The 27,213-nt window shown below is 45.2% G+C and overlaps 1 protein-coding gene across 2 annotated transcripts in view; it reads right to left on the bottom strand.

Annotated features, from left to right (window-relative positions):
• Positions 1-20,093, bottom strand: part of LOC110526579 (thrombospondin type-1 domain-containing protein 4) — a 57,055-nt gene extending 36,962 nt beyond the window's left edge. The window contains exons 1-7 of one of the 2 annotated variants that reach the window (XM_090238861.1): positions 19,789-20,079; positions 18,822-18,878; positions 18,532-18,601; positions 16,841-17,217; positions 15,468-16,326; positions 11,399-11,501; positions 10,205-10,341 (exon numbers count right to left, since the gene is read on the bottom strand). In XM_090238861.1, coding sequence (XP_090094987.1) covers positions 10,205-10,341; positions 11,399-11,501; positions 15,468-16,326; positions 16,841-17,217; positions 18,532-18,601; positions 18,822-18,850 — 1,575 coding nt within the window. In that variant the 5' untranslated portion in view covers positions 18,851-18,878; positions 19,789-20,079. Of the gene's footprint in view, positions 1-10,204; positions 10,342-11,398; positions 11,502-15,467; positions 16,327-16,840; positions 17,218-18,531; positions 18,602-18,821 lie in introns of both variants that reach the window. The other variant, XM_090238860.1, reaches the window with a different exon arrangement.
• Between the last annotated feature and the right edge of the window lie 7,120 nt (positions 20,094-27,213).

Genomic DNA, 27,213 nt, shown 5'->3' with positions numbered 1-27,213 from the left:
TCTGTACCCAAACAATTCAAGTTTCTACTTTTAAAAATCCACCTTTCCAGAAACAAGTCTCTCACCGTTGCCGCTTGCTAAAGATCACCTTCTGAATGCCCCCCATCTATCTTCAGAGCTCGTGCTGCTAGGTGAACTAAACTGGGACATGCTTAACACCCCGGCCATCCTACAATCTAAGCTTGATGCCCTCAATCCCACACAAATTATTAATGAACCTACCAGGTACAACCCCAAATCCTTAAACACGGGCACCCTCATAGATATCATCCTAACGAACCTGCCCTCCAAATACACCTCTGCTGTTTTCAACCAAGATCTCAGGGGTCAATGCCTCATTGCCTGCATCCGTAATGGGTCTGTAGTCAAACGACCACCCCTCATCACTGTCAAACACTCCCTAAAACACTTCAGTGAGCAGGCCTTTCTAATCGACCTGGCCGGGGTATCCTGGAATGATATTGACCTCATCCCGTCAGTAGAGGATAACAGTCAAAGTCAACAGCTCCAGTCAAAGAATTTAGAACCAGGAACAGATATAGCCCTTGGTTCACTGCAGACCTGACTGCCCTTGACCAGCACAAAAACATTCTGAGGCATACTGCATTAGCATCGAATAGTCCACGTGATATGCAACTTTTCAGGGAAGTTAGGAACCAATATACACAGGCAGTTAGGAAAGCAAAGGCTAGCTTTTTCAAACAGAAATTTGCATCCTGTAGCACATACTCAAAAAAGTTATGGAACACTGTAAAGTCCATGGAGAATAATAGCACCTCCTCCCAGCTGCCCACTGCACTGAGGCTAGGAAACACTGTCAGCACCGATAAATCCACTATAATTGAGAATTTCAATAAGCACTTTTCTACGGCTGGCCATGCTTTCCACCTGGCTACCCCTACCCCGGTCAACTGTCCGGCACAACCCACAGCAACTCACCCAAGCCTCCCCCATTTCTCCTTCACCCAAATCCAGATAGCTGATGTTCTGAAAGAGCTGCAAAATCTGGACCCCTACAAATCAGCTGGGCTAGACATTCTGGACCCTCTCTTTCTAAAATTATCTGCCGAAATTGTTGCAACCCCTATTACTAGTCTGTTCAATCTCTCTTTCGTATCGTCTGAGATTCCCAAAGATTGGAAAGCTGCCATGATCATCCCCCTCTTCAAAGGGGAAACACTCTAGACCCAAACTGCTACAGGCCTATATCTATCCTACCCTGCCTTTCTAAAGTCTTCGAAAGCCATTTAGAATCCCACCGTACCTTCTCCGCTATGCAATCTGGTTTCCGAGCTGGTCATGGCTGCACCTCAGCCACGCTCAAGGTCCTATACGATATCATAACCACCATCAATAAGAGACATTACTGTGCAGCCGTATTCATCGACCTGGCCAAGGCTTTCGACTCTGTCAATCACCGTATTCTTATCGGCAGATTAAACAGCCTTGGTTTCTCAAATTATTCTCTCGCCTGGTTCACCAACTACATCTCTGATAGAGTTCAGTGTGTCAAATTGGAGGGCCTGTTGTCTGGACCTCTGGCAGTCTCTATGGGGGTGCCACAGGGTTCAATTCTCTGGCCGACTCTCTTCTCTGTATACATCAATGATGTCGCTCTTGCTGCTGGTGATTCTCTGATCCACCTCTACGCAGACGACACCATTCTGTATACTGGCCGTCCTTTGGACACTGTGTTAACTGACCTCCAGATGAGCTTTAATGCCATACAACTCTCCTCCTGTTGCCTCCAACTGCTCTTAATTGCAAGTAAAACTAAATTCATGCTCTTCAACCGATCGCTGCCCGCACCTGCCCGCCTGTCCAGCATCACTACTCTGGACGGTTCTGACTTAGAATATGTGGACAACTACAAATACCTAGGTGTCTGGTTCGACTGTAAACTCTCCTTCCAGACTCACATTAAGCATCTCCAATCCAAAATTAAATCTAGAATCAGCTTCCTATTTCGCAACAAAGCATCCTTCACTCATGCTGCCAAACATACCCTCGTAAAACTGACCATCCTACCAATCCTCGATTTCGGCGATGTCATCTACAAAATAGCCTCCAACACTCAACTCAACAAATTGGATGCAGTCTATCACAGTGCCATCCGTTTTGTCACCAAAGCCCCATATACTACCCACCATTGCGACCTGTATGCTCTCTTTGGCTGGCCCTCGCTTCATACTCGTTGCCAAACCCACTGGCTCCTGGTCATCTACAAGTCTTTGCTAGGTAAAGCGCCGCCCTATCTCAGCTCACTGGTCACCATAGCAGCACCCACCCGTAGCATGCGCTCCAGCAGGTATATCTCACTAGTCACCCCCAAAGCCAATTCCTCCTTTGGCCGCCTTTCCTTCCAGTTCTCTGCTGCCAATGACTGGAACGAAATGCAAAGATCACTGAAGCTGGAGACTCATATCTCCCTCACTAGCTTTAAGCACCAGCTGTCAGAGCAGCTCACAGATCACTGCACCTGTACATAGCCCATCTGTAATATAGCCCATCCAACTACCTCATCCCGATACTGTATTTATTTATTTATCTTGCTCCTTTGCACCCCAATATCTCTACTTGCACATTCATCTTCTGCATGTCAATCACTCCAGTGTTTAATTGGTATATTGTAATTACTTCGCTACCATGGCCTATTTATTGCCTTACCTCCCTTATCTTACCTAATATGCACACACTGTATATAGATTTTTTTCTACTGTATTATTGACTGTATGTTTGTTTATTCCATGTGTAACTCTGTGTTGTTGTATGTGTCGAACTGCTTTGCTTTATTCTTGGCCAGGTCGCAGTTGTAAATGAGAACTTGTTCTCAACTAGCCTACCTGGTTAAATAAAGGTGAAATTTAAAAAATATTTAATAATAATTAAAAATACTGGTGTCCCCCAGGGCTCGGTTCTAGTTCTAGACCCCTTCCTCTTCTCTCTGTACATCAAGTCACTCGACTCTGTCATATCCTGACATGGTCTCTCCTATCATTGCTATGCGGATGACACTCAACTACTTTTCTCCTTCCCCACTTCTGACACCCAGGTGGAGACACGCATCTTTGCGTGCCTGGCAGATATCTTAGCTTGGATGTCAGCCCACCACCTCAAGCTTCACCTCAACAAGACAGAGCTGCTCTTCCTCCCGGGGAAGGCCTGCCCGCTCAAAGACCTCTCCATCTCAGTTGGCAATGCCACGGTGTCCCCCTCCCAGAGTGCAAAAACCTTGGCAGAGAACACTGTGTCGTTCTCTGCAGACATCAAAGCAGTGACTAGCACCTGCAGGTTCATGCTCTAAAACATCCGTAGAGTACGACCCTACCTCACACAGGAAGCGGCGTAGGTCCTAATCCATGTTAATATGTAGTTACTATGACTGAGATGTGGTTGTCCCACCTAGCTATCTTAAGATGAATGCACTAACTGGATTAAAGCATCTGCTAAATTACCCAAAATGTCAATGTAAATGTAAGACTTTTTTTGACTAAAATACCTCTTCATACCCAGAAAATGGTGGATAACATGCTGGGGCCTGCAGCTGGGGCCTGTCGTGAGAGAGACAGGGTTGTGATCTCTCCACCAGTCTATGCCGGCCGTATTTCAGAACCTCTCATCCCCATTTTAACAAGTCAGTCGCTCCCCGCCCGGGGAATGCCTAAAACAGATGCAGCTGTCTGTTGGTCGGTGGAGGACTTTCTGCAGGGAGCGAGGGGAGGCTTGGTTGTGTTAGGGTGAGCCTGGCAGAGAGGGATGCTTTGGGATGCAGGCCAGCCACAGCAGCACTGGGGTGGAGAGGAGAGGGAGCCATTGCAACGTCCAGGCAGCCAGGCAGTCAAGCTCCTGACCCAGGACCCAGGGCAGGGCAGACTCATAGACTCACACAGACACACAATCTGGCCTCACACACATAATGAAAATGAAATATGGAACAGAGACAGAGCACTGGCAAAGATACCAGTGGAGGATCTGGATCAGCAGAGCTGACTTCGACAGCCAAGACAAGGCCCTGGGGAAGAGACCGCTGAATTACAGTAGTAGGAGTCTATGGTTTTACCCTGTCAGAACACGGACCTGTGTTAGCCTACATGTTGAAACCACACTATTTTAAGCCTTTAAGAGGTCATTTTACCCTTATACTCTCCTTGCTTGAAACCATTTGAAACCATACGGTAATATTGAAATAAATAAATAAAAGAGAGGTATAACGCATAACTCTCATAACTCTCCAGCCCTATATTTCACCCTATCTTCAGCCCCACCATCACCCGCCAGCAGAAAAGTTGCCATTTAAAAATACACACACCCTTCTCATGTGCCTATCCTTGTCATGTAAAGAGAAAGAGCAGCTCAATGGAATTCCAGCCATAAAAGCAGCTTTATTTTAGCGTCCATCTGAAATGTGTAACCACATTCAACGTTTTCTATGGCTCAAATCTGGGTTTTCCTTCTTTCAGCGTAAAACCTGGATCGTGTATGAGGCGCACTGTATTCAGTGACAAGGTCCAAGCCTTTCACATTAAGCTCATGATTCATAGGTAGGGCTCAGTCTTTCCACTGTTAAGAGACAAAGGGGTATCCTAAAGAGACCTCGTTTAGCCTCTATGCATCGGTCAGACACAGTTTACAGTGCACACTACACTAACACTGTTGTACTCACTCCCATGATGAAGACTCTTTATGAAGACATACATCTGTTAACAAGTAGAGATATCCTGACTATAATATATGTAGGAATATGTAACAGTCCTCTACAGAGGACAGGCTTTTCCTCTTTGTGTTATACAGAGGGGAGAAACAGCACCTGAAATAACACATTTCTTGGTAGGTAGAGTCAGTAGCACATGCACTGAAGATCACGACAAGTTCAAACAGTTCCGACCAAATTTTTCTGTTTCAAGGAAAATACAGGAAGCCGTAGAAGAAGCCATAGAAGAAGCCACAAAGTTTTTCAGCAGCCATCTTTAGCAGTAATATTGACCAAAAGAGCAGCTTCCAGCTCATTCTCTCTGTTCTTTATTTACTCTTTGCTTCCTTATGTCAAAGACCCCAAATAACACATTTGTCACTTTACAATACCTATAGAGATATCCCTACACCCTATGTAAGATTTTCCTCTACTGTACTGTAGAAATACCACATCAACTCAACCAGAGTAGATAGTAGCATATGGATACCGCGTCCAGTAACAAAAAGCCATTAGACAAAAAGGGTGGATTTGAGGATTTGTCCCATGGATCTGAGTGAGATGTGTGTGAGCCCCGTAGAATTTAAGGCAACCCATGGACAGTATCAACTAAAGCACCTGTGTAGAGAGAAGAACTTAGCAGTGTTCTCAGTCTGCTAAAGTAATGCACTGTGGGCTCCAAAATTACTGCCACTCCTGACTGGCAATGCACAAACAATACTTAAACAAATATAAACAATATAATTTTAGAGATAAACTCAAAATACCAACATGTGAGAAATACTGTACTTGTTTAATGTTTCAATGGAACCAAACAAAATCATACAATTATTTAAAACAAAACACATTTCACCAAAATCAAGTTTTCATAATTATTGGCACTCCTCATTTAGTACATAACGCATCCACCTCTGGCAAGGATAACAGCATGGAGTCTTTTCCTGTAATGTTCGACAAGGTTAAGAAACACATTTGGAGGGATTTTGGACCATTCCTCTATGCAGATCCTTTCAACATCCTTCACATTCTTGGGTTTGTGCTTATCAACTGCCCTCTTCAACTCAGCCCACAGGTTTTTGATTGGATTGAGGTCTGGCGGCTGAGATGGCCATGGCAGAACATTGATTTTGTTGTCACAGAACCATTTCTGTGTGGATCTCGAGGTATGTTTTGGGTCATTGTCTTGTTGGAAAGTCCACCTACGGCCAAGTCCCAGCCTTCTGGCAGAGGCAACCATATTGTCAGCCAAAAATGCCTGATACTTGGTGGAATTCCTTATGCCATCAATCTTAACCAGTTCCCCTGGACCTCTGGAATTAAAACAGCCCCACCACCATATTTCACCGTGGGTATGAGGTGCCTCTCCTTGTATGCATCTCTGTTTCGATGCCAAACATGCCGATGCTGTATCTGACCAAAATGTTCAATTTTGGTTTCATCTGACCGGAGCACCTTCTACCATTCATAATTTAAATTACGTTTGGCAAACTCCAAGCGCTTGCGTCTGTGTCTTGGGGTCAGACAGGGCTTTCTTCTGGCAACCCTTCCAAAGAGCCTGTGGTTGTGGAGGTGGCGTTTGAACCTGGTGACTCCAAGACGCCACCAAGGCCTGCAATTCTTTTCAGTGATTCTTGGGGATTTTGTTGCTTCTCTCATCATCCTCCTCCCTATACTGGGGGGCAAAATGCATTTGCGCCCTCAACCCGTGAGGTTTTCAACTGCTCCATATCTTTTAATTTTTTAAATAATTGCCCTGACAGTGCTCAAAGGTATATTCAATCGTTTGTGGATCTTCTTGTAGCCATTACCAGATTTATGAAGGTCTATGACCATCTGTCTCTTTTGAACGGCCAGTTCTTTTGTTTTCTTCATGGTTGGATGACAAAGGGATATTACCAAATTTTTATACCTTAGTGAAACATGAAGTGATGTAATGGCTCAATATAGTTTCTTAAGACTTAGGGTTACTTAAATATGTGGAATTTAATTCCTGGTTTAATTTTGGTAGATGTTATTTACAATAATCTTTAAGGGTGCCATTAATTGTGAAACCTTAATTTTTAATTAAATCAATAAATGATTTTGGTGGGTTCCATTGAAACATTAATAAAGTACAGTATTTCTCACGTTGGTATTTTGAGTTTCTCTCTATAATCATATTGTTTATATTTTTTAGTATTGTTTGTGCATTGCCAGTCAGGGGTGCCAGTAATTTTGGAGCCCACTGTATGTAATACATCTATACCATTTAGCAAAGCCTTTTATCCAAAGTGACTTACAGTCATGCGTGCATACAATGTTACGTATGGGTTGCCCCGGGAATCAAACCCACCGTCCTGGCGTTGCAAGCGCCCTGCTCTACCAACTGAGCTAAAGGGACTGTAGAAGTAGAATATGGTTTACTACTCTCTCACTGACAGAGATAGATGTCTCTCTAGCTCTGAGAATACCTTCATGCCGGATGGTTCTCGTGCTGCTATGAAACCTGGCACCATTCCGTTCATTTTCTTACGAGCCGTAAGAGATCACAGTGGACCACATGCCAAGAGTCATTCAACATCATTCATTTCACAGTTTATGTTGCGCTATCTAATCAAGTGTGTAGTGCAATTCCACAGTTGTGTTTTTAACCAAAAGTGCATTGCATATAACCCAGTTCCACAGCCCTGAGGCGGCTCATTGGAGCCAAGGCATCACAGCTGTAGGAAGACCAATCTTAATACAAAGCAAGACTCTGAGCACAGAGACCACAGAACAGACCAAGTGTTTAGCCAACTAAGCTCTCCTACATTCAGCATGCAGCCTGCCTGTCGCACAGTAAGCACAGGGACTTAATAGGGACCAATACAAGCAGGCTTTAGTGACATTTTTAACCGATGACTACTGGATATCTGCCAAATACTTTTTTCAACTATCTAGGACCATTTTGAAGAAAGAAGATGTTCAGATTCTGACATTCTCTAATAGTCTGATACTCAACTCACTGCCTGACTAACAGTATGAGCTCTGAGACATGGACCTAAAGTAAATGTCACCGTGTTTGCTGAGCTATAAAGTCTGACTGATATATCATCAAAGTGGGTCAGGAACATGAACCAGAAGCATGCAGGGACACCTTAGGTCAGAGGTCAGATTGAGAGCTAGGTTGTTTATCATATTGATCCGGGATGGACCACACAAAACACATGTGTTTAGCCCGACTAATAGAAAGAGTAGGGGATCAATATTTATTTATTCAACCTGTAATTAGCCAGGTTAATCATTGAGAACGAATTATCTACTGCAATAATACAGGGATTGTCACTGAGCCTAATTTAGGTCAAACCTGTCTGTGTCTACAGTGTGTATTTAGGACTGTAGAGCTGTAGGGGTATGAGTGGGCAGGATGCCAAGCTCTCCAGGATCTGCAGTGGGAAACTCTACTTATCTATTGGTGTGTGTGGTACACATAAATAAACACACATACTCCTGCATTATACGCCCCAGCACCACCTCTCATCACACTAGGAAATCACCCCCACCCATCCGCGCACACACACATACACACTTACACACACTCTGTGCTTATTAAAAACAGCAACACAGAGTTCAGCACACAGTGCAGGACCACAGGAAACAGACAAGGCAGAAACAGACCTGGGCTCTACTCTATGCAACATGTCTATAGGATAAATCTGATTGAGCTCAAAGAGAATGCAGCCATAAGCCTCTGCAGACACCTTGCGAAATAACAGAGTCACAGTTTAACCATACAAAGTAACGAGATGCCTGCTGCAAACTGACTCCAGCTCCACACAGAGGGCAGAATAAACAGAGCATTTGGTTACAGCTACAGTAGGAGATGTGATGTTATTGTACGCAAGCAAAAAGGGCCAAGGCAGGAAAAGCAGATGTTTCAGTGTCTATGTCATCAGTCTACTTTGGTCTCCTCAATATAATTTATGACAGCACCTCACTGCTACTATGGGATGTGCTCTGACCTGCTGAATATATTCTCTAGGTGAGTATACACAGAAATCAGGCCTCAATACGTTCCCTGGTAGTGAGAGAGAGTACAGAATGGTCCCTGGTTGGTTTAGCTCACATGTGTAGCAGATGGCGAAGTTACTGTCGGAAATGCCTAGGCTTTCTGGGGAAGTGGTGTTGACGTTAGCGTCGGTTCAAATCCAGGGTCCGCCTTGGACAGAGATGGACCGTGTTATACAGAAGTAAACTTACTGGGCAACTCACTGCAGGGTATCAGAGACAGAGAGCCAAAAAGGACCCAGACACATAGAGTAAAGTACAGTACACACTGCAGTTCATACCACACCCACAGACCACAGCAGTATAAGCTACAGTAGAGTACAGTAGAGTATAGTAGAGTACAGTCCAATACAGTAGAGTACAGTAGAGCAGTCCAGTCCAGAAAGTCTAGTCCACACTACTGTCCATACCACAACAGTATAAGCTTCAGTACAGTCCAGTCCAGTACAGCGCAGTACAGTATAGTAGAGTACAGTACAGTGCACACTGCAGTCCATAACACACCCACAGACCACAGACCAGCTGCATGAATACTGAGTGAGATCCCACCCCGGCCACATAAAAGCGGACCACTCCCTCCATGGGGTCAGCTAGTCACCACACTGCCCAGAGATCTATCGGCTGGAGGGCTGAAGGTCTGGTGAGAACACTGGCCCCTGTGATAAATCACAATTTCACTGGTATTAAAAGTAGAAATTAGTCTAAGCTAATATGAGATCAGAGGGACTCTTTATCTTGATTAAATCTTAATATAGTAAAGATCTCCACTGGATTACAGTGCATGGGGGAAAAAAATGTGGTTGAGAGCGCAGCAAATTGGGTTGAAGGGAGACTCAGAGGCAAGCATGAGTTCCTAGAGCGCAACTTGGAAAGGGTTCACTCAGAATTATGGCTTAAAATCATATTGGAAAAACATTTCTAAGAGTTAAATCCTGATGAAATAAGAAGTCAAATGTATCCAGCTGCATACTGGACACAAAGCCAGTCAATATAACAGGTTTACACAGGGACTTATGTCTCTCCAATTTCTAGCCACAGGTGTATTTTAGAGATGCATATACAAAAATAAAGTTAAAGGAACAAATATGTCCATCATGATCCTTCATTGGGATCCCAGATCCCAGATCCTGGACTCAGAACCCAGTCAACCCAGTCACCCCAACCTGACCTCTGTTTCACTCCTTATGGAAAGATAACAGTGTTATACTCTGCTGCCCTCTGCTGGTTATGTGTAATTGATTAAATGTTAATAAAAAAAACTGTATCTTGTGTTTGGATGCAGTTGATTTTGAGAACTCTATTGGGGCTGTGTTTTTTTCGTGTTTGAAAGTTTGTGTGGAATGATGTCAACATTTCATCTCAATGAATTAAACTTAGCTTTTCTTCTCTGATTCCATCCATCCTGTCACTGTTCTGTTCTATTCCGAGTGGTTTGGCAGGAGTACACAGGCCTGGCCAGGCCACTGGTAAATGAGTTAAGTGTCCTACCTGACACCTCCCTGCCACACAGATGGAAGTCTCGTTCTGGCCGCACGGCGTCCCATCGATGACCCTATCCGACTGACGCACGTAGAAGCGGAAGCCGATCGCACGACAGTTGAGCTCACAACGCTGGTCCCCTGAAACTGTGACAGAGGAGACACAGAAACAAATGATTTGATATGATTTATGAGTACAAAACATTATCTCTCTCTGGTAGGGTGCCTGGCAGGGCTGTAAATGTACATTGTTCAATGTAGGTGGACAAGCTGGGTAGACTGCTGCATTAGAATTGTAATGTCGTGCAGTAAAGTGTTGTTGTTTTCTTCCATTGAGCCATGCTGCCATCTAGCAACTGATGTGAGGAGTGGTCTTTTTTTACATTTATTTTTATTTCACCTTTATTTAACAAGGCAAGAACACATTCTTATTTTCAATGACAGCCTAGGAACAGTGGGTTAACTGCCTGTTCAGTGGCAGAATGACAGATTTGTACCTTGTTAGCTCAGGGATTTGAACTTGCAACCTTTCGGTTACTAGTCCAACACTCTAACCACTAGGAAAGCTAAATTTCTAATAAATCCAAGGGATCAAGGGAAGTTAACAGGTTATTTTCTCTTCTCTGGTGATCCATTAGTGGTAATTAGAACCACAGATCTCTGGATGGTGTCTCTTGTGTGGGAGGGAGGCAGATGCCCTCCAGGCCTGGAAACCACTGGGAGTTGGCAGGCAGTGGGGTGAATGTAACGTCAGGTTTGTAATCCACCTGCACTTGGACTTCACTCAGATGTTTTGTCCATTAGCTCATGAGGTTTACAAGGACAGCCATGCTAAAAGTGTTGTAATTGCATGTTACAGGTGTTTGAGATAGCGAACTTGACTTGTCCTCATCAACTAAACTGAAGTTATTTGAGCTTTAATCAAGTCATACGTCTGCTGTAAATGCCATTCACTCCAACAGAGAGAAGAAAAACATAACATGTTCATCAGTATCCTAAAAGTAATTGTCTATCCTTGAGGTGTTTTGACTGTTGCTTGGATACTTAAGACACCTAGATCTCCAAACAGCTATCTGGCAGCTCAGGACATTCATCAAAATGGCTGAGACAGGTGACATACTGTGGTGCTTACATCACCTCACACCTTAGGTAATATTGTCCAACACCAAGGCAATATGAAAAACATGACGAGACCCACCCATACCTTCATTGAAAGGCTCCCACTTGTACAGTCGACCCATGAAGGGATAGCTGTTGTAGGAAGAACACTGCACCGCTCTGATGTGTCTACTGGCTGGAGGACAGGCCTGGACAGACATATAGACATATAGACAGACAGAAAGAGAGTGAGTATGTGTCCCGCGGCCTACTAAGTCCAGACATGGCCACATTCTCCCCCAAGGTAAATTCAAATCAAATCAAAGTTTATTTGTCACGTGCACCGAATACAACAACCTGTGAAATGTTTACTTACAGGCTCTAACCAATGGTGCGGGAAAAAAAGTTATATGTGTGTGTGTGTGTGTGTGTGTGTGTGTGTGTGTGTGTGTGTAGGTAAGTAAATAAATAAAACAACAGTGAAAAGAAATTTGAAAAAAGAGTAGCAAGGCTATATACAGACACCTGTTAGTCAGGCTTATTGAGGTAGTATGTACATGTAGGTATCGTTAAAGTGACTATGCATACATGATGAACAGAGAGTAGCAGGAGCGTAAAAAGAGGGGTTGGCGGATGATGGGACACAATGCAGATATCCCAGTTAGCCAATGTGTGGGAGCACTGGTTGGTCGGGCCAATTTAGGTAGTATGTACATTAATGTATAGTTAAAGTGACTATGCATATAAGATTAACAGAGAGTAGCAGCAGCTACAATGCACACAATGCAAATAGTCCGGGTAACCATTTGGTTACCTGTTCAGGAGTCTTATGGCTCGGGGGTAAAAACTTTTGAGAAGCCTTTTTGTCCTAGACTTGGCTCTCCGGTACCGCTTGTCATGCAGTAGTAGAGAGAACAGTCTATGACTGGGGTGGCTGGGGTCTTTGACAATTTTTAGGGCCTTCCTCTGACACCGCCTGGTGTAGAGGTCCTGGATGACAGGCAGCTTTGCCCCAGTGATGCACTGGGCCATATGTACTACCCTCTGTAGTGCCTTGCGGTCGGAGGCCGAGTAGTTGCCGTACCAGGCAGTGATGCAACCGGTCAGGATGCTCTCGATGTTGCAGCTGTAGAACCTTTGAGGATCTCAGGACCCATGCCAAATCTTTTTAGTTTCTTGAGGGGGAATAGGCTTTGTCGTACCCTCTTCACTTTGCATTTGGTAATGCACTGGTGTTTCAATGTCCTTTATAATAATAGAGACTAGAGAGAAATAGACAGGAGCACAAAACGTATTGTCTTTTACATTTTTAAAAATCATTTTAAAAATGCTTGCTGTTTGGGGTTTTAGGCTGGGTTTCTTTACAGCACTTTGAGATATCAGCTGATGTAAGAAGGGCTATATAAATACATTTGATTTGATTCACGACTGTCTTGGTCTGTTTGGACCAATCTAGTTTGTTGTTGATGTGGACACCAAGGAATTTGAAGCTCTCAACCTGCTCCACTACAGCCCCGTCGATGAGAATGGGGACGTGCTTGGTGCTCCTTTTCCTGTAGTCCACAATCGTCTCCTTAGTCTTGGTTACGTTGAGGGATAGGTTGTTATTCTGGCACCACCCGGCCAGGTCTCTGACCTCCTCCCTATAGGCTGTCTCGTCGTTGTTGGTGATCAGGCCTACCACTGTTGTGTCGTCAGCAAACTTAATGATGGTGTTGGAGTCGTGCCTGGCCATGCAGTCGTGGGTGAACAGTGAATACAGGAGGGGACTGAGCACGCATCAACATCTGCTAACCATGTGTATGTGACAAATAAAATTTGATTTGATTTGGGGAGCTCCAGTGTTGAGGATCAGCATGGCAGATGTGTTGCTATCTACCCTCACCACCTGGGGGCGGCCTGTCAGGAAGTCCAGGATCCAGTTGCAGAGGGAGGTGTTTAGTCCCAGGATCCTTAGCTTGGTGATGAGCTTTGAGGGTACAGTGGTGTTGAACGCTGAGCTGTAGTCAATGAATAGCATACTCACATAGGTGTTCCTTTTGTCCAGGTGGGAAAGGGCAGTGTGGAGTGCAATAGAGATTGTATCATCTGTGGATCTGTTTGGTATGCAAATTGGTGTGGGTCTAGGGTTTCTGGGATAATGGTGTTGATGTGAGCCATTACCAGCCTTTCAGAGCACTTCATGGCTAAGGACGTGAGTGCTACGGGTCTGTAGTCATTTAGGCAGGTTGCCTTTGTGTTCTTGGGCACAGGGACTATGGTTGTCTGCTTTAAGCATGTTGGTATTACAGACTCAATCAGGGACATGTTAAAAATGTCGGTGAAGACACCTGCCAGTTGGTCAGCACATGCCCGGAGCACACGTCCTGGTAATCTGTCTGGCCCCGCAGCCTTGTGTATGTTGACCTGTTTAAAGGTCTTACTCACGTCGGCTACGGAGAGCGTGATCACACAGTCGTCCGGAACAGCTGATGCTCTCATGCATGCCTCAGTGTTGCTTGCCTCGAAGCGAGCACAGAAGTGATTTAGCTCATCTGGTAGGCTCGTGTCCCTGGGCAGCTCGCGGCTGTGCTTCCCTTTGTAGTCTGTAATAATTTGCAAGCCCTGCCACATCTGACGAGCGTCGGAGCCGGTGTAGTATGATTCAATCTTAGCCCTGTATTGACGCTTTGCCTGTTTGATGGTTCGTCGCAGGGCATAGCGGGATTTCTTGTAAGCTTCCGGGTTAGAGTCCCGCACCTTAAAAGCGGCAGCTCTACTCTTTAGTTCAGTGCGAATGTTGTCTGTAATCCATGACTTCTGGTTGGGGTATGTACGTACAGTCACTGTGGGGATGACGTCCTCAATGCACTTATTGATAAAGCCAGTGACTGATGTGGTGTATTCCTCAATGTCATCGGAAGAATCCCGGAACATGTTCCAGTCTGTGATAGCAAAACAGTCCTGTAGTTTAGCATCTGCTTCATCTGACCATTTTTTTTATAGCCCAAGTCACTGGTCCTTCCTGCTTTAATTTGTGCTTGTAAGCAGGAATCAGGAGGATAGAGTTGTGGTCGGATTTACCAAATGGAGGGCGAGGGAGAGCATTGTACGCGTCTCTGTGTGTGGAGTACAGGTGATCTAGAATTTCTTTCCCTCTGGTTGCACATTTAACATGTTGATAGAGATTTGGTAGAACTGATTTAAGTTTCCCTGCATTAAAGTCTCTGGCCACTAGGAGCGCCGCCTCTGGGTGAGTGGTTTCCTGTTTGCTTATTTCCTTATACAGCTGACTGAGTGCGGTCTTAGTGCCAGCATCTGTCTGTGGTGGTAAATAAACAGCCACGAAAAGTATAGCTGAGAACTCTCTAGGCAAGTAGTGTGGCCTGCAGTTTATCACAATATACTCTACTTCAGGCGAGCAAAATCTAGAGACTCCCTTAGATTTCGTGCACCAGCTGTTGTTTACAAATATGCACAGATCGCCCTTACCCCCGTCTTACTGTGCTGTTCTATCCTGCCGGTGCAGTGTGTATCCCGCTAGCTGAATATCCATGTCGTCATTCAGCCACGATTCCGTGAAGCATAGGATATTAGTTTTTGATGTCCCGTTGGTAGGATATTCGTGATCTTACCTCGTCTAGTTTATTGTCCAATGATTCCACGTTGGCGAGTAATATTCACGGTAACGGCAGCTTTCCTAGTTGTCTTCTGCGGGTCCGGATGAGGTATCCGGCTCTTCGTCCTCTGCATCACTTCCTTTTGCGAATAATTGGATGTCTGCCCTGTGGGGTGTTTGGAGAATATCGTTTGAGTCCTGCTTGTTGTTGTTGTTGAAGAAATCTTTGTCTAATCCGAGGTGAGTGATCGCTGTCCTGATATCCAGAAGCTCTTTTCTTCCGTCAGATACGGTTGCAGAAACATTATGTACAAAATAATTTACAAATATCGCAAAAAAAACACATAATAGCACAATTGGTTAGGAGACCGTAAAACAGCGCCATTTTCAGTCTTAACAATCGGTGCCTATCAAAGTCAACCATCGCAACATTTCCACTATAACTGTCTTATCAGACCTCATCTTCCTTAATAACCTCCATGTTTTACCCTTCATGATTGATTTAGCTGTTTAGCTGTGGGTTACAGTGAGCGATTCATTCATAAATGATCATAAGTGATGGCTGAACCGTTCTTACATCGGTGTTGCAAATCTTGTACTGGTTGTGCTCTCCCACACAGGAGGAGGTGGGCAGTGGGTTGTAGGGCCGTCCAAAGGGTTGATGATCCGCTGAGGCCTGGCTGGATGAGTGCTGCTGCTCCTGCCTAGGTTGGTGCCCCTGGCTGGGCTGGTAGAGTGAGGAGGACCAGGGTGGGTTAGAATTAGGGTTAGACCTGGGCCTGGGGGCTGGGTTAGGGTTAGAGTTAGCCCTGGGCTGGGGGGCTGGGTTAGGGTTAGAGTTAGGGTTAGCCCTGGGCTGGGAGGCTGGGTTAGGGTTAGACCTGGGTTGGGGGACTGGGTTAGAGTTAGCCCTGGGCTGGGAGGCTGGGTTAGGGTTAGACCTATGCTGGGGGGCTGGGTTAGGGTTAGAGTTAGGGTTAGCCCTGGGCTGGGAGGCTGGGTTAGGGTTAGACCTATGCTGGGGGGCTGGGTTAGGGTTAGCCCTGGGCTGGGAGGCTGGGTTATGGTTAGCCCTGGGCTGAGAGGCTGGGTTAGGGTTAGACCTGGGCTGGGAGGCTGGGTTAGGGTTAGCCCTGGGAGGGGAGGCTGGGTTAGGGTTAGACCTGGGTTGGGGGGCTGGGGGCTGGTGATAGACTGGGCTGTAGCTGTGGAGATGGGGGTTGTTGTAGGGCGGACGGTAGGGGTTTGGCCTGTGGCCTCCGTGCCTGGTGGCTGATGGGCTGAGGTCAGAGAACGGGGAGCGTCTCTGTCTGTGGGAGCGGCCAGCCCCGGTCTCTATTCCAGGCGTCTGGCCTTTGTCTGTCTGGAGAGACACAACATAAGGCATCCTCCCATAGCCATACTTCCCTGGAATGATGGGACTGTCACTGCCCGTCCTGAAAACACACACACACACAAACACACACACACACGTGTAAAGACAATTGTCTGTGTATAATAGCCTCCACTTACGGCACTTGTTTACGTTCAAAATGTGTTGCCTGGATTATCAAAGACTGTCAAATAAAATCTCAAAGACACACATCACAAGTGCAAATTACTTCTGAGAAGCGGATGGATATTAATGTCAGCAAGCAAGCGCCGAGCAGAGAGGGCTTTTGTCTGGAGGCTTGGATTCCTACGTCAACAACCCCCATTACTCAACTGTCAGCTCTATTTATTTAAAAGCTTTTTAACTCGAGCTCACAGGAAGGAGGCCACAAACCCGCCAAGTACAAGCGGAGCCATTGACTCCATCCATAAAAGAATAGCTTTACACTGGAGGGGAGTCCAATGGACCATGGGGTGAGCTGGAGCTCCACAGAGACACTTTTAGACAGGGCATTAAACACAGGCCAGATTGAAAGACAGAGACAGGCCCCTGTCTGTATGGTGTGATAGATACTGTACCTGTGTCCAGCATGGGCCTCTCTGTCTCTCTGCTGGTCCCTCAGCTCGCCTCGGCGGGCCAAGCTGGTGTTGCTGTTGGAGGCTGGGGGTCTCCCAGGATTGGTGCGGTGCAGTGGGACAGTGGGTCTTAGGGCAGACACTACATGGCCTGGGTTCTGGTTGGGGTGCTGGGGGTGGTGGCCACCTGGCTTGGAGGGGTAGGCACCTGCACCCATGGAGGGGTTGTAGGAGGGTAGGCAGGGTCGGTTCTGTTCCTGAACCCCTCCCCCACAGGAGCGGGAGCAGGAGGACCAAGGCCCCCAGGAGCCCCAGGAGCCTGGGCCCCCACCCTGCCCTCCTCCAGCCTCCTGCTGCTGGGGCTCTGCTCTTTGAGGAACCTGCAGGAACATCCTGAGTTAAAGCCCTACACCACCCACAGCACGGATAACAGACACCACTTGAGAGCAGACTAGAGAAGCAAAATAATAATATCATTACATTAGAGGGCTTCCCAGAAATCATTCTCATGAAAGACTTGAAGCCAATGAGACAAAGTCATGTCATCAACAATGTTTTTTTCTCTCCCTCGCTCTGTATGAGATGAGCTTCTGTTCATGTCAGATAAAGCCCATATTTGTCTGATTAGAGGTTGTCTGCTACTCTCCCATCCCCTACTGACTACCTGCATATCCCTCTGTTGACTCTAGCCCTCTGTGTAACGCTGCCAGAGACGTATTAGCGTCTTAGTGGCTATCACTGCACTCTCTGTCTCAGGACCCTGCGCCAGCCAACCCTGCCCTGCGCCAGCCAGCTTTGCCCGAGGAGCCGCAAAGAGGGAAATCCAGCTCTTTAAGAGCCACTTTGTCTACATTCATCCTGTCCTCTGTAAACTTACACATGCACATGATAAAGGCTCAGCCTCCCTTTGGCGTTGAGAAGACTGTAAGAGAATACCCAAACGAATAGTAGGGAGAGTTGGCAGATAGCTATCCTTCTGTCAGTCACTGACATGGGGCTATTCAGAGATCACTCAGACCATGGCCTCCTCCTCGCTGCAGCCTTTGTAACTCTACTCCACTGTCATCTCCAGGGTCAGCCATGGGTCAAACAGCTGGACTCCTGGAAACGCAGAGGGCCAGCAGAGACAAGCTCTCTCCCAGAGAGGAATGCCCTGTCAGACAGTTGTCTGTGATTGGATAGTTAGCCTGTCCATCAACACTCTCCAAAAGGACAGTTATAAATATTGGTCCATCGTTAATTTGCTCTCTCTCTCTCTTTCCCTATCTGTCTCTCGCTCTTCCTTCCTCAATGACTGATTGCATGTTTACATGGGCCGGGATAGACTAGTGTTGTATTCAATGGCTTTGTGGTTGAACAATAGCATCACGGCAGCAGACATTATAATCTTCCTCTGTACAGTTGAAAGGAACTGGAGGGTGCTAATTGGCTAGGGTTACGATCGGAAGACAAGATCATGCCTTCTTTGGCAGTTCAGATTCCGTGAGTCTGTGCCAACCGGCGTGAGATGATGATAAAGGCAAGTGATAAATTGATTCTCAGGCTGCAAATACACGAGGGAGGTCTATCAACCTGGGCTTGGGGATGTCAAACAGACCACACACGTTAAAACACAGATTCCGTGCCCTCCACTCAGCACAACCCCCTCCCTGCTCCCCTTCTCCCCTCTGCTGACCCCCAGCCACTCTACTGACCTTCCTGTGGTCTGTAGTGAGTTGGCAATCCAAGGAATATGGCCTGAGCAGCAGCAGAAGCATGGAAACTCTGTGTGTAACAGATAGCATACTGAGCTATAACACATTTAACAGCAGTTTTTACAGAGAAAAAAAGATTGTTATCTGAAATGGAGACAATTAAAACAAAACTATTAAATTGAGTCATGCATAGTGCATGATCAGCAGCTGCAGTGTGATACAACATGTTTATGATGAGTCTGTTCAGTGTACAGTACACCAACATGATCAGACTGTAATAAGTAACTCACCTCAGAATCCAGATACAAAGTTCCCTCATATCTCCTAGATTTTGAGGGCTACAGTACCTAAAAAAAGGATATGTTGTACTTGCAGACATAATGACATTAATAACACAGCAATAAAGCAGTAATATCATATTTAACAAAAATATTTCACCTCAAGACTACATGCAGTGTCTGGTCTGCTCTTTAGTGTCTCAGATTGTCTGAAGGTTCTGCCCACTTGACCATGTTTGTTGACCCTTGACCCTAACCCTGGTCCTGATGAGTGCCCACCCACAGAAACAGAACTCCATTTTCAGATGACTGGACTGCAGTGACACGTTTATCATTGTGCTCATAGTAAAAACGAATCTGTGATGTATCTCTCAAAATAAACCACACGTGGTATGATGAATGTGGGGGTATAAAGATCACTTCAACTTAAACATAGACCTATCTGTTTTGTTTGTCTCACACTGGTGCAATTCCACTCCACGTGAGGTTTGGAAAGTTCCATTGTCATTAAATAAATAATATTCACAATATATATTTACTTTATTTGCACAATAGCCTATAATTGTAATTTATCCAAAAACATGTAGGCTAGGACTATTAAGTCAAACTTCTTTAAAACGTATTATGAGGCTGTGCTATTACAAATATGATTTAGTTATGGTAAACACCATCACAATTGCAGGCATGTATATATCTGTGTTGTCAACAAACAAAAAGCTGGCTGCACCCTGCGCAAAAAGATCGACATTCTGTCAAACCCGACAGGGACGGGACAGGAGGCTCTCGTCCAGGCTGAGGGGTTTTCATTTAAAGTGTGAGCGCGCAGTAGCGTGCCAAATTAAATTACACTTTCAAAATCTGAAATCCTTGGCAATTTATGAGAAACATAGCATGTAGGCTAAAGAAATTAGTCGACAAACAAAAACATTATTAGGCCTATATTATTACACTTTCATAAAACGTAATTGTCTATTCCTACCTTGGATGATTGTGCTTGTGTTTGCTACCTTGTTGCTTTCTCCAGTGCAGTATTGCTGCTTCTCAATGGTAAATTCTGGCGCCAGTTATCCTAAAATCCAAGCGCATCGCCAGAGTTCCATCCAGGTGTAAATAAGTTACTACCACCGAATCAATTTTAAACCCGCTCCAAATATCCAAACGTTCTGTAGACGTGCTGGTCACTGGTCAACATGACTTTATTCCGTTCACTTTCTCCCTCTCTCTCTTTCTCTCTCTCTCACGCTCTCTCTATCTCTGGCGTCCTGAAACACAATTCTACTCAGAGAGAAGAAAACAACGTGTTGCGCCCCCTGCTGCCTCAATCAGAGAGAGAGAGAGAGAGAGAGAGAGAGAGAGAGAGAGAGAGAGAGAGAGAGAGAGAGAGAGAGAGCGAGAGAGAGAGAGAGAGACATAAACTGAGTGTACAACCCCCCAGCCTCAGTTTGTTGGGGCATGGACTCTACAAGCTGTTGAAAGCGTTCCACAGAGATGCTGGCCCATGTTGCAGTTCTTGACACAAAACGGTGCGTCTGGCACCTACTACCATTTCCCATTCAAAGGTATTTAAATATTTTGTCTTGCCCATTCACCATTTGAATGGCACACATATATCATCCATGTCTCAAGCCTTAAAAATCTTTCTTTAACCTGTCTCCTCCCCTTCATCTACACGGACTACACTGACCACACTGACCTGGTGAATCCAGGTGACATCACCTGGATTCACCTGGTCAGTTTATGTAATGGAAATAGCAGGTGCCCTAAATGTTTTGTACACTAAGTGTATATATTTTTCTAAACGCTTTATTAACTCATAAATCTGTCCTAGTTCCTAAGGTTTGTCAGATTTTCATCATCATCTATAAGATATGTTCTCCTCCTCCGGTATAGTCTCTGAGAGTGTTTCTCTCCTGGGTGGTCACTACCATCCTCTCACTGCTGAAATATGGACCATGACAATTCCCCATTCCTACAGAGGAAGCATGCTGTAACATGCGCCCAGAGTGTAGAGACCAGACTAGGTAAGGGCTTTTGCTGTCATTACTGCTTGACAACCGCAATCAATTCATTGGTACACAGGATAATAATTTGTCACCCTTTAAGCCAACACAAAGGTCAAACTGCCCCAACGCAGTCCTTTGCTGAAAGACCAAATACAATGAAAAGGGTCAGGGTGAAAAGACCAGGGAAAGTACAGTGCCTTGCGAAAGTATTCGCCCCCCTTGAACTTTGCGACCTTTTGCCACATTTCAGGCTTCAAACATAAAGATATAAAACTGTATTTTTTTGTGAAGAATCAACAACAAGTGGGACACAATCATGAAGTGGAACGACATTTATTGGATATTTCAAACTTTTTTAACAAATCAAAAACTGAAAAATTGGGCGTGCAAAATTATTCAGCCTCTTTACTTTCAGTGCAGCAAACTCTCTCCAGAAGGTCAGTGAGGATCTCTGAATGATCCAATGTTGACCTAAATGACTAATGATGATAAATACAATCCACCTGTGTGTAATTAAGTCTCTGTATAAATGCACCTGCACTGTGATAGTCTCAGAGGTCCGTTAAAAACGCAGAGAGCATCATGAAGAACAAGGAACACACCAGGCAGGTCCGAGATACTGTTGTGAAGAAGTTTAAAGACGGATTTGGATACAAAAAGATTTCCCAAGCTTTAAACATCCCAAGGAGCACTGTGCAAGCGATAATATTGAAATGGAAGGAGTATCAGACCACTGCAAATCTACCAAGACCTGGCCGTCCCTCTAAACTTTCAGCTCATACAAGGAGAAGACTGATCAGAGATGCAGCCAAAAGGCCCATGATCACTCTGGATGAACTGCAGAGATCTACAGCTGAGGTGGGAGACTCTGTCCATAGAACAACAATCAGTCGTATATTGCACAAATCTGGCCTTTATGGAAGAGTGGCAAGAAGAAAGCCATTTCTTAAAGATATCCATAAAAAGTGTTGTTTAAAGTTTGCCACAAGCCACCTGGGAGACACACCAAACATGTGGAAGAAGGTGCTCTGGTCAGATGAAACCAAAATGGAACTTTTTGGCAACAATGCAAAACGTTATGTTTGGCGTAAAAGCAACACAGCTCATCACCTTGACCACACCATCCCCACTGTCAAACATGGTGGTGGCAGCATCATGGTTTGGGCCTGCTTTTCTTCAGCAGGGACAGGGAAGATGGTTAAAATTGATGGGAAGATGGATGGAGCCAAATACAGGACCATTCTGGAAGAAAACCTGATGGAGTCTGCAAAAGACCTGAGACTGGGACAGAGATTTGTCTTCCAACAAGACAATGATCCAAAACATAAAGCAAAATCTACAACGGAATGGTTCAAAAATAAACATATCCAGGTGTTAGAATGGCCAAGTCAAAGTCCAGACCTGAATCCAATCGAGAATCTGTGGAAAGAACTGAAAACTGCTGTTCACAAATGCTCTCCATCCAACCTCACTGAGCTCGAGCTGTTTTGCAAGGAGGAATGGGAAAAAATGTCAGTCTCTCGATGTGCAAAACTGATAGAGACATACCCCAAGTGACTTACACCTGTAATCGCAGCAAAAGGTGGCGCTACAAAGTATTAACTTAAGGGGGCTGAATAATTTTGCACGCCCAATTTTTCAGTTTTTGATTTGTTAAAAAAGTTTGAAATATCCAATAAATGTTGTTCCACTTCATGATTGTGTCCCACTTGTTGTTGATTCTTCACAAAAAATACAGTTTTATATCTTTATGTTTGAAGCCTGAAATGTGGCAAAAGGTCGCAAAGTTCAAGGGGGCCGAATACTTTCGCAAGGCACTGTATTTAAAAAAAAAATTAGTACTGTAACCAAAACCATTGGATTCTACCTGCGGGGCTCACTGTGGAAGTGTGTGTGTGTGTGTGTGTGTATACTGAAAGTCTCACTACCTAAAATGGCCTGTTTCTTGCTCTATCAAGTAAATAAAATATACTGTGAAGGTCCATGGCCTTGTTCTCCCTGGCTTGCAGAGTTGCCTAATTTGAGTAGATGAATTAAGGTCGTGCTTGGTTGAGCGTGCATCCTAAGCTCCATCGTTTTCTTACTGGCTTTCATTGTATAATATATACACTGTGTGTCATATGTGTCTCATCGTGGCCTTTGTGCCCAAAGGTGCCGGCTATCATGATGGCTTTTTTCAATGGTGGGACCATGTTGATGCTGGCTGTGAATTTTGCCTTTAACCTCTATGTTTCCAAACCATGGTGACCACACCCAATTATAGCAACTTAATGAACTACTGTTCCGGTTGACCCATTCAAACTATACAAGGAAACGCGTTCGAAAGGAGAGCTGTTCAACCCTGTCATCGGACAAAAATGTGAATCCCCTGCCATCAGACGTACAGCACAGTCAGCACTGTAACTAACAATAAACAACAATGTTAAGCTCATTCCAGGACCAGGGAAATGTAATACTCTGTCCTATGAAGTGGAACTAAGTGGAATCCATGTGTCCAGATCATACATTATGAGGAGGTGGTGTCTCAGTGGGATGGCTTTACGAGCAGAAACAATAGAACACACTTAAAAGCTAACTGCTCATCAGCAGCACCTCAGACTCTCAATCCGTCCTTTGCTTGAGAAGTAAAACAGTTTTCTATGGGATACTTCTGGTCCATTCACCCATACACAAACACATTGCTATCTTAACTGGTATCAAATGTCTCTATTTGCTGTATGATAACTGTACACGACAGTACAGATACATATTTTGACATACATTAGTGAACTGATAGCAGAGGCTACTAGCAGAGCCAACAGAGCTGGTTTGTTTACAGTATAACCAGTATTTAATCCTGTGAAATACATCCTGCATGACAAGTAAATAATACAACACAAGGTTACTGCCAGTTTCTGTCGTCACATACACATATGGAGAAGTATCTAGGCTTATAAACAAGCTATTACAGTGGAGACAGGTAATACACTCTGATTTGAGGATAAATTGGACAAATACAAAATTAATAATCTGTCATGATAGTCTATTGTTTTGATAACAACCCACACACTGTATGAATTTCACTTTCATTGGTTGTGCATGCCACAAAATGCATTCTGTTAAAACATTTCCCTAATGTCTGAATAAGTTCACGAATTATGCATGAAGAGTAACCTTGCCTAAGACCTTGAGACTCATGTTAGCAGTCAGAACTCATGTTCAGTGGGCTTATGCAGTCTAGATCCCCACAGACAACCTGGGTTCTATACGCATGTGACAATCATTCTCGAGGCATCCAATATTTATTCAATAAAACATTTTTTGTTTCACTCTTACCTGAGAGCTTTTTCCTTTGCTAGTATCAAAGATTTGAGTGGATTAAGGTGAAGATTCCTCATTGACAGCAACACCTACATGACAATATACTGTATTAATTAATATGACGGATCCTTTGCAGCTCTTTGATACTACAAACACACTGGCTGTGTTTTGCTTGTCAACAGCAGAGCTCTCCTTGGCCTGCCTCCATTACAGTGTCGAAGGAGGAACCTTAGGCTGGGCATGATATAAGAGTGTGGGGGAAAATTCAGCTGGGAATACATTGCTTTGGAAGGAAACTCTACATATGGTTTGATTTGATACCAGCATCTCTCAAAAATGTTCTCAAGAACTGAGTCTGCAGAAGTTATATTTTATGACCTTGTTTTGCTCACATCAAGGATTGTTGGTTCTCATGCACCAGTCCAACAGATATCAGAAGGACGTTTTCCAATGATGGATTCCAGTACCACATCTTTCAGTCAGTGTAAAAATAAGCTTCTAAATAAAGAGTATAGACCAATAAGGGTGGTTATTACTCACCGAGTGGTATATAAATGTCCGGCATGTTGGAGTTGATGTTGAGTTGACCCCTCAGAGCCCTGGGCCTGGGAAGTGCTGCCCTGCCAGCGGTTGTCATTTGCTTTCCTACAAAGGGTCTTATTAATCTCCCTCTCCTCTGATCTACTGTACCTCCCCACCAAGCACAGCATGCTGTCACTTGTCATCAGGTTCTCTGAGGTTCTCCCTAAAGTATGTTTGTGTGAATCTGATTCAGTTTTGTCTCCATCATAATTTAAAAATCTTATATCCTGCAGGATACAAATGAGTGCATCGATGACGTGGTCCCCACAGTGACTGTACGTACATACCCCAACCAGAAGCCATGGATTTCAGGCGACATCCGTACTGAGCTAAAGGGTAGAGCTGCCGCTTTCAAGGAACGGGACTCTAACCCGGAAGCTTATAAGAAATCCCGCTTTGCCCTCCGACAAACCATCAAACAGGCAAAACGTCAATACAGGACTAAGATTGAATCGTACTACACCAGGTCCGATGCTCGTCAGATGTGGCAAGGCTTGCAAACTTTTACAGACTACAAAGGGAAGCACAGCCAAGAGCTACCAAGTGACACAATCCTACCAGACGAGCTAAATGACTTCTATGCTCGCTTCGAGGAAAGTAACACCGAAACATGCATAAGAGCACCAGCTGTTCCGGGTGACTGTGTGATCACGCTCTCCGCAGCCGATGTGAGTAAGACCTTTAAACAGGTCAACATTCAAAAACGCCGCAGGGCCCGATGAATTACCAGGACGTCTACTCCGAGCATGCGCTGACCAACTGGAAGGTCTGTAATACCAACATGTTTCAAGCAGACCCCCATAGTCCCAGTGCCCAAGAACACTAAGGTAACCTGCCTAAATGACTACCAACCCATAGCACTCATGTCTGTAGCCATGAAGTGCTTTGAAAGGCTAGTCATGGCTCACATCAACACCATTATCCCAGAAACCCTAGACCCATTCCAATTTGCATACCGCCCCAACACATGATGATGCAATTTCTATTGCACTCCACACTGCCCTTTCACACCTGAATAAAAGGAACACCTATGTGAGAATGCTATTCATTGACTACAGCTCAGCGTTCAACACCATAGTGTGCTCAAAGCTCATCACTAAGCGGCCAGGCACGACTCCAACACCATCATTAAGTTTGCCAATGAATGCGGGCCTCCTGGGTGGCGCAGTGGTCTAGTGCACTGCATCGCAGCGCTAGCTGTGCCACCAGAGAATCTGGGTTCGCGCCCAGGCTCTGTTGCAGCCGGCCGCGCCCGGTAGGTCTGTGGGGCGAAGCACAATTGGCCTAGCATCGTCCGGGTTAGGGAGGGTTTGGCTGGTAGGGATATCCTTGTCTCATCGCGCACCAGCGACTCCTGTGGCGGGCGGGTGCAGTGCATGCTAACCAAGGTAGCCAGGTGCACGGTGTTTCCTCTGGCATATTGGTGCGGCTCGCTTCCAGGTTGGATGCACGCTGTGTTAAGAAGCAGTGCGGCTTGGTTGGGTTGTGTTTCGGAGGAGGCATGGCTTTCGACCTTCGCAATAGGACCCTACACTGTCTGAGAGCAGTAGGACCCTACACTGGCTGATAGCAGTAAGAAAATGCACTGAGAGCAGTAGGCCAATACACTGTCTGATAGCAGTAAGAAAATACACTGAGAGCAGTAGGACAAACAATACACTGTCTGAGAGCAGTAGGACAATACACTGAGAGCAGTAGACCAATACACTGTCTGGGAGCAGTTGGACATTACACTGTCTGAGAGCAGTAGGACACTACACTGTTTGAGAGCAGTAGGACTTTACACTGTCTGAGAGTTGTAGGACAATACACTGAGAGCAGTAGGACCCCACACTGTCTGAGAGCAGTAGGACCCTACACTGGCTGATAGCAGTAAGAAAATACACTGAGAGCAGTAGGCCAATACACTGTCTGATAGCAGTAAGAAAATACACTGAGAGCAGTAGGACAATACACTGTCTGAGAGCAGTAGGACAATACACTGAGAGCAGTAGACCACTACACTGTCTGAGAGCAGTAGGACAATACACTGAGAGCAGTAGGACCCTACACTGGCTGAGAGCAGTAGGACAATATACTGTCTGAGAGGAGTAGGAGCAGTTGGACTGTCTGGGAGCAGTTGGACATTACACTGTTTGAGAGCAGTAGGACTTTACACTGTCTGAGCAGCAGTAGGACACTGAGAGCAGTAGGACCCCACACTGTCTGAGCAGCAGTAGGACAATATACTGTTTGAGAGCAGTAGGACAATACACTTTCTGAGAGCAGTAGGACACTGCACTGTCTGAGAACAATAGGACATGACACTGTAAGAGAGCAGTACACTGTCTGGGACAATACACTGAGAGCTGTAGGACTCTACACTGTCTGAGAGCAGTAGGACATTACACTGTCTGAGAGCAGTAGGACAATACACTGTCTGAGAGCAGAATGACAATACACTGTCTTAGAGCAGTAGGACAGTACACTGAGAGCAGTAGGACCCTACACTGTCTGAGAGCAGTAGGACAATACACTGT

Source organism: Oncorhynchus mykiss, chromosome 6 (genome assembly GCF_057628025.1).
Source record: "Oncorhynchus mykiss isolate SJ-2025 chromosome 6, ASM5762802v1, whole genome shotgun sequence".
In the NCBI taxonomy this organism is placed as follows: domain Eukaryota; kingdom Metazoa; phylum Chordata; class Actinopteri; order Salmoniformes; family Salmonidae; genus Oncorhynchus; species Oncorhynchus mykiss.
Note: the sequence above shows the minus strand (reverse complement) of the source record. Positions and strands in the feature narration are given on the sequence as shown.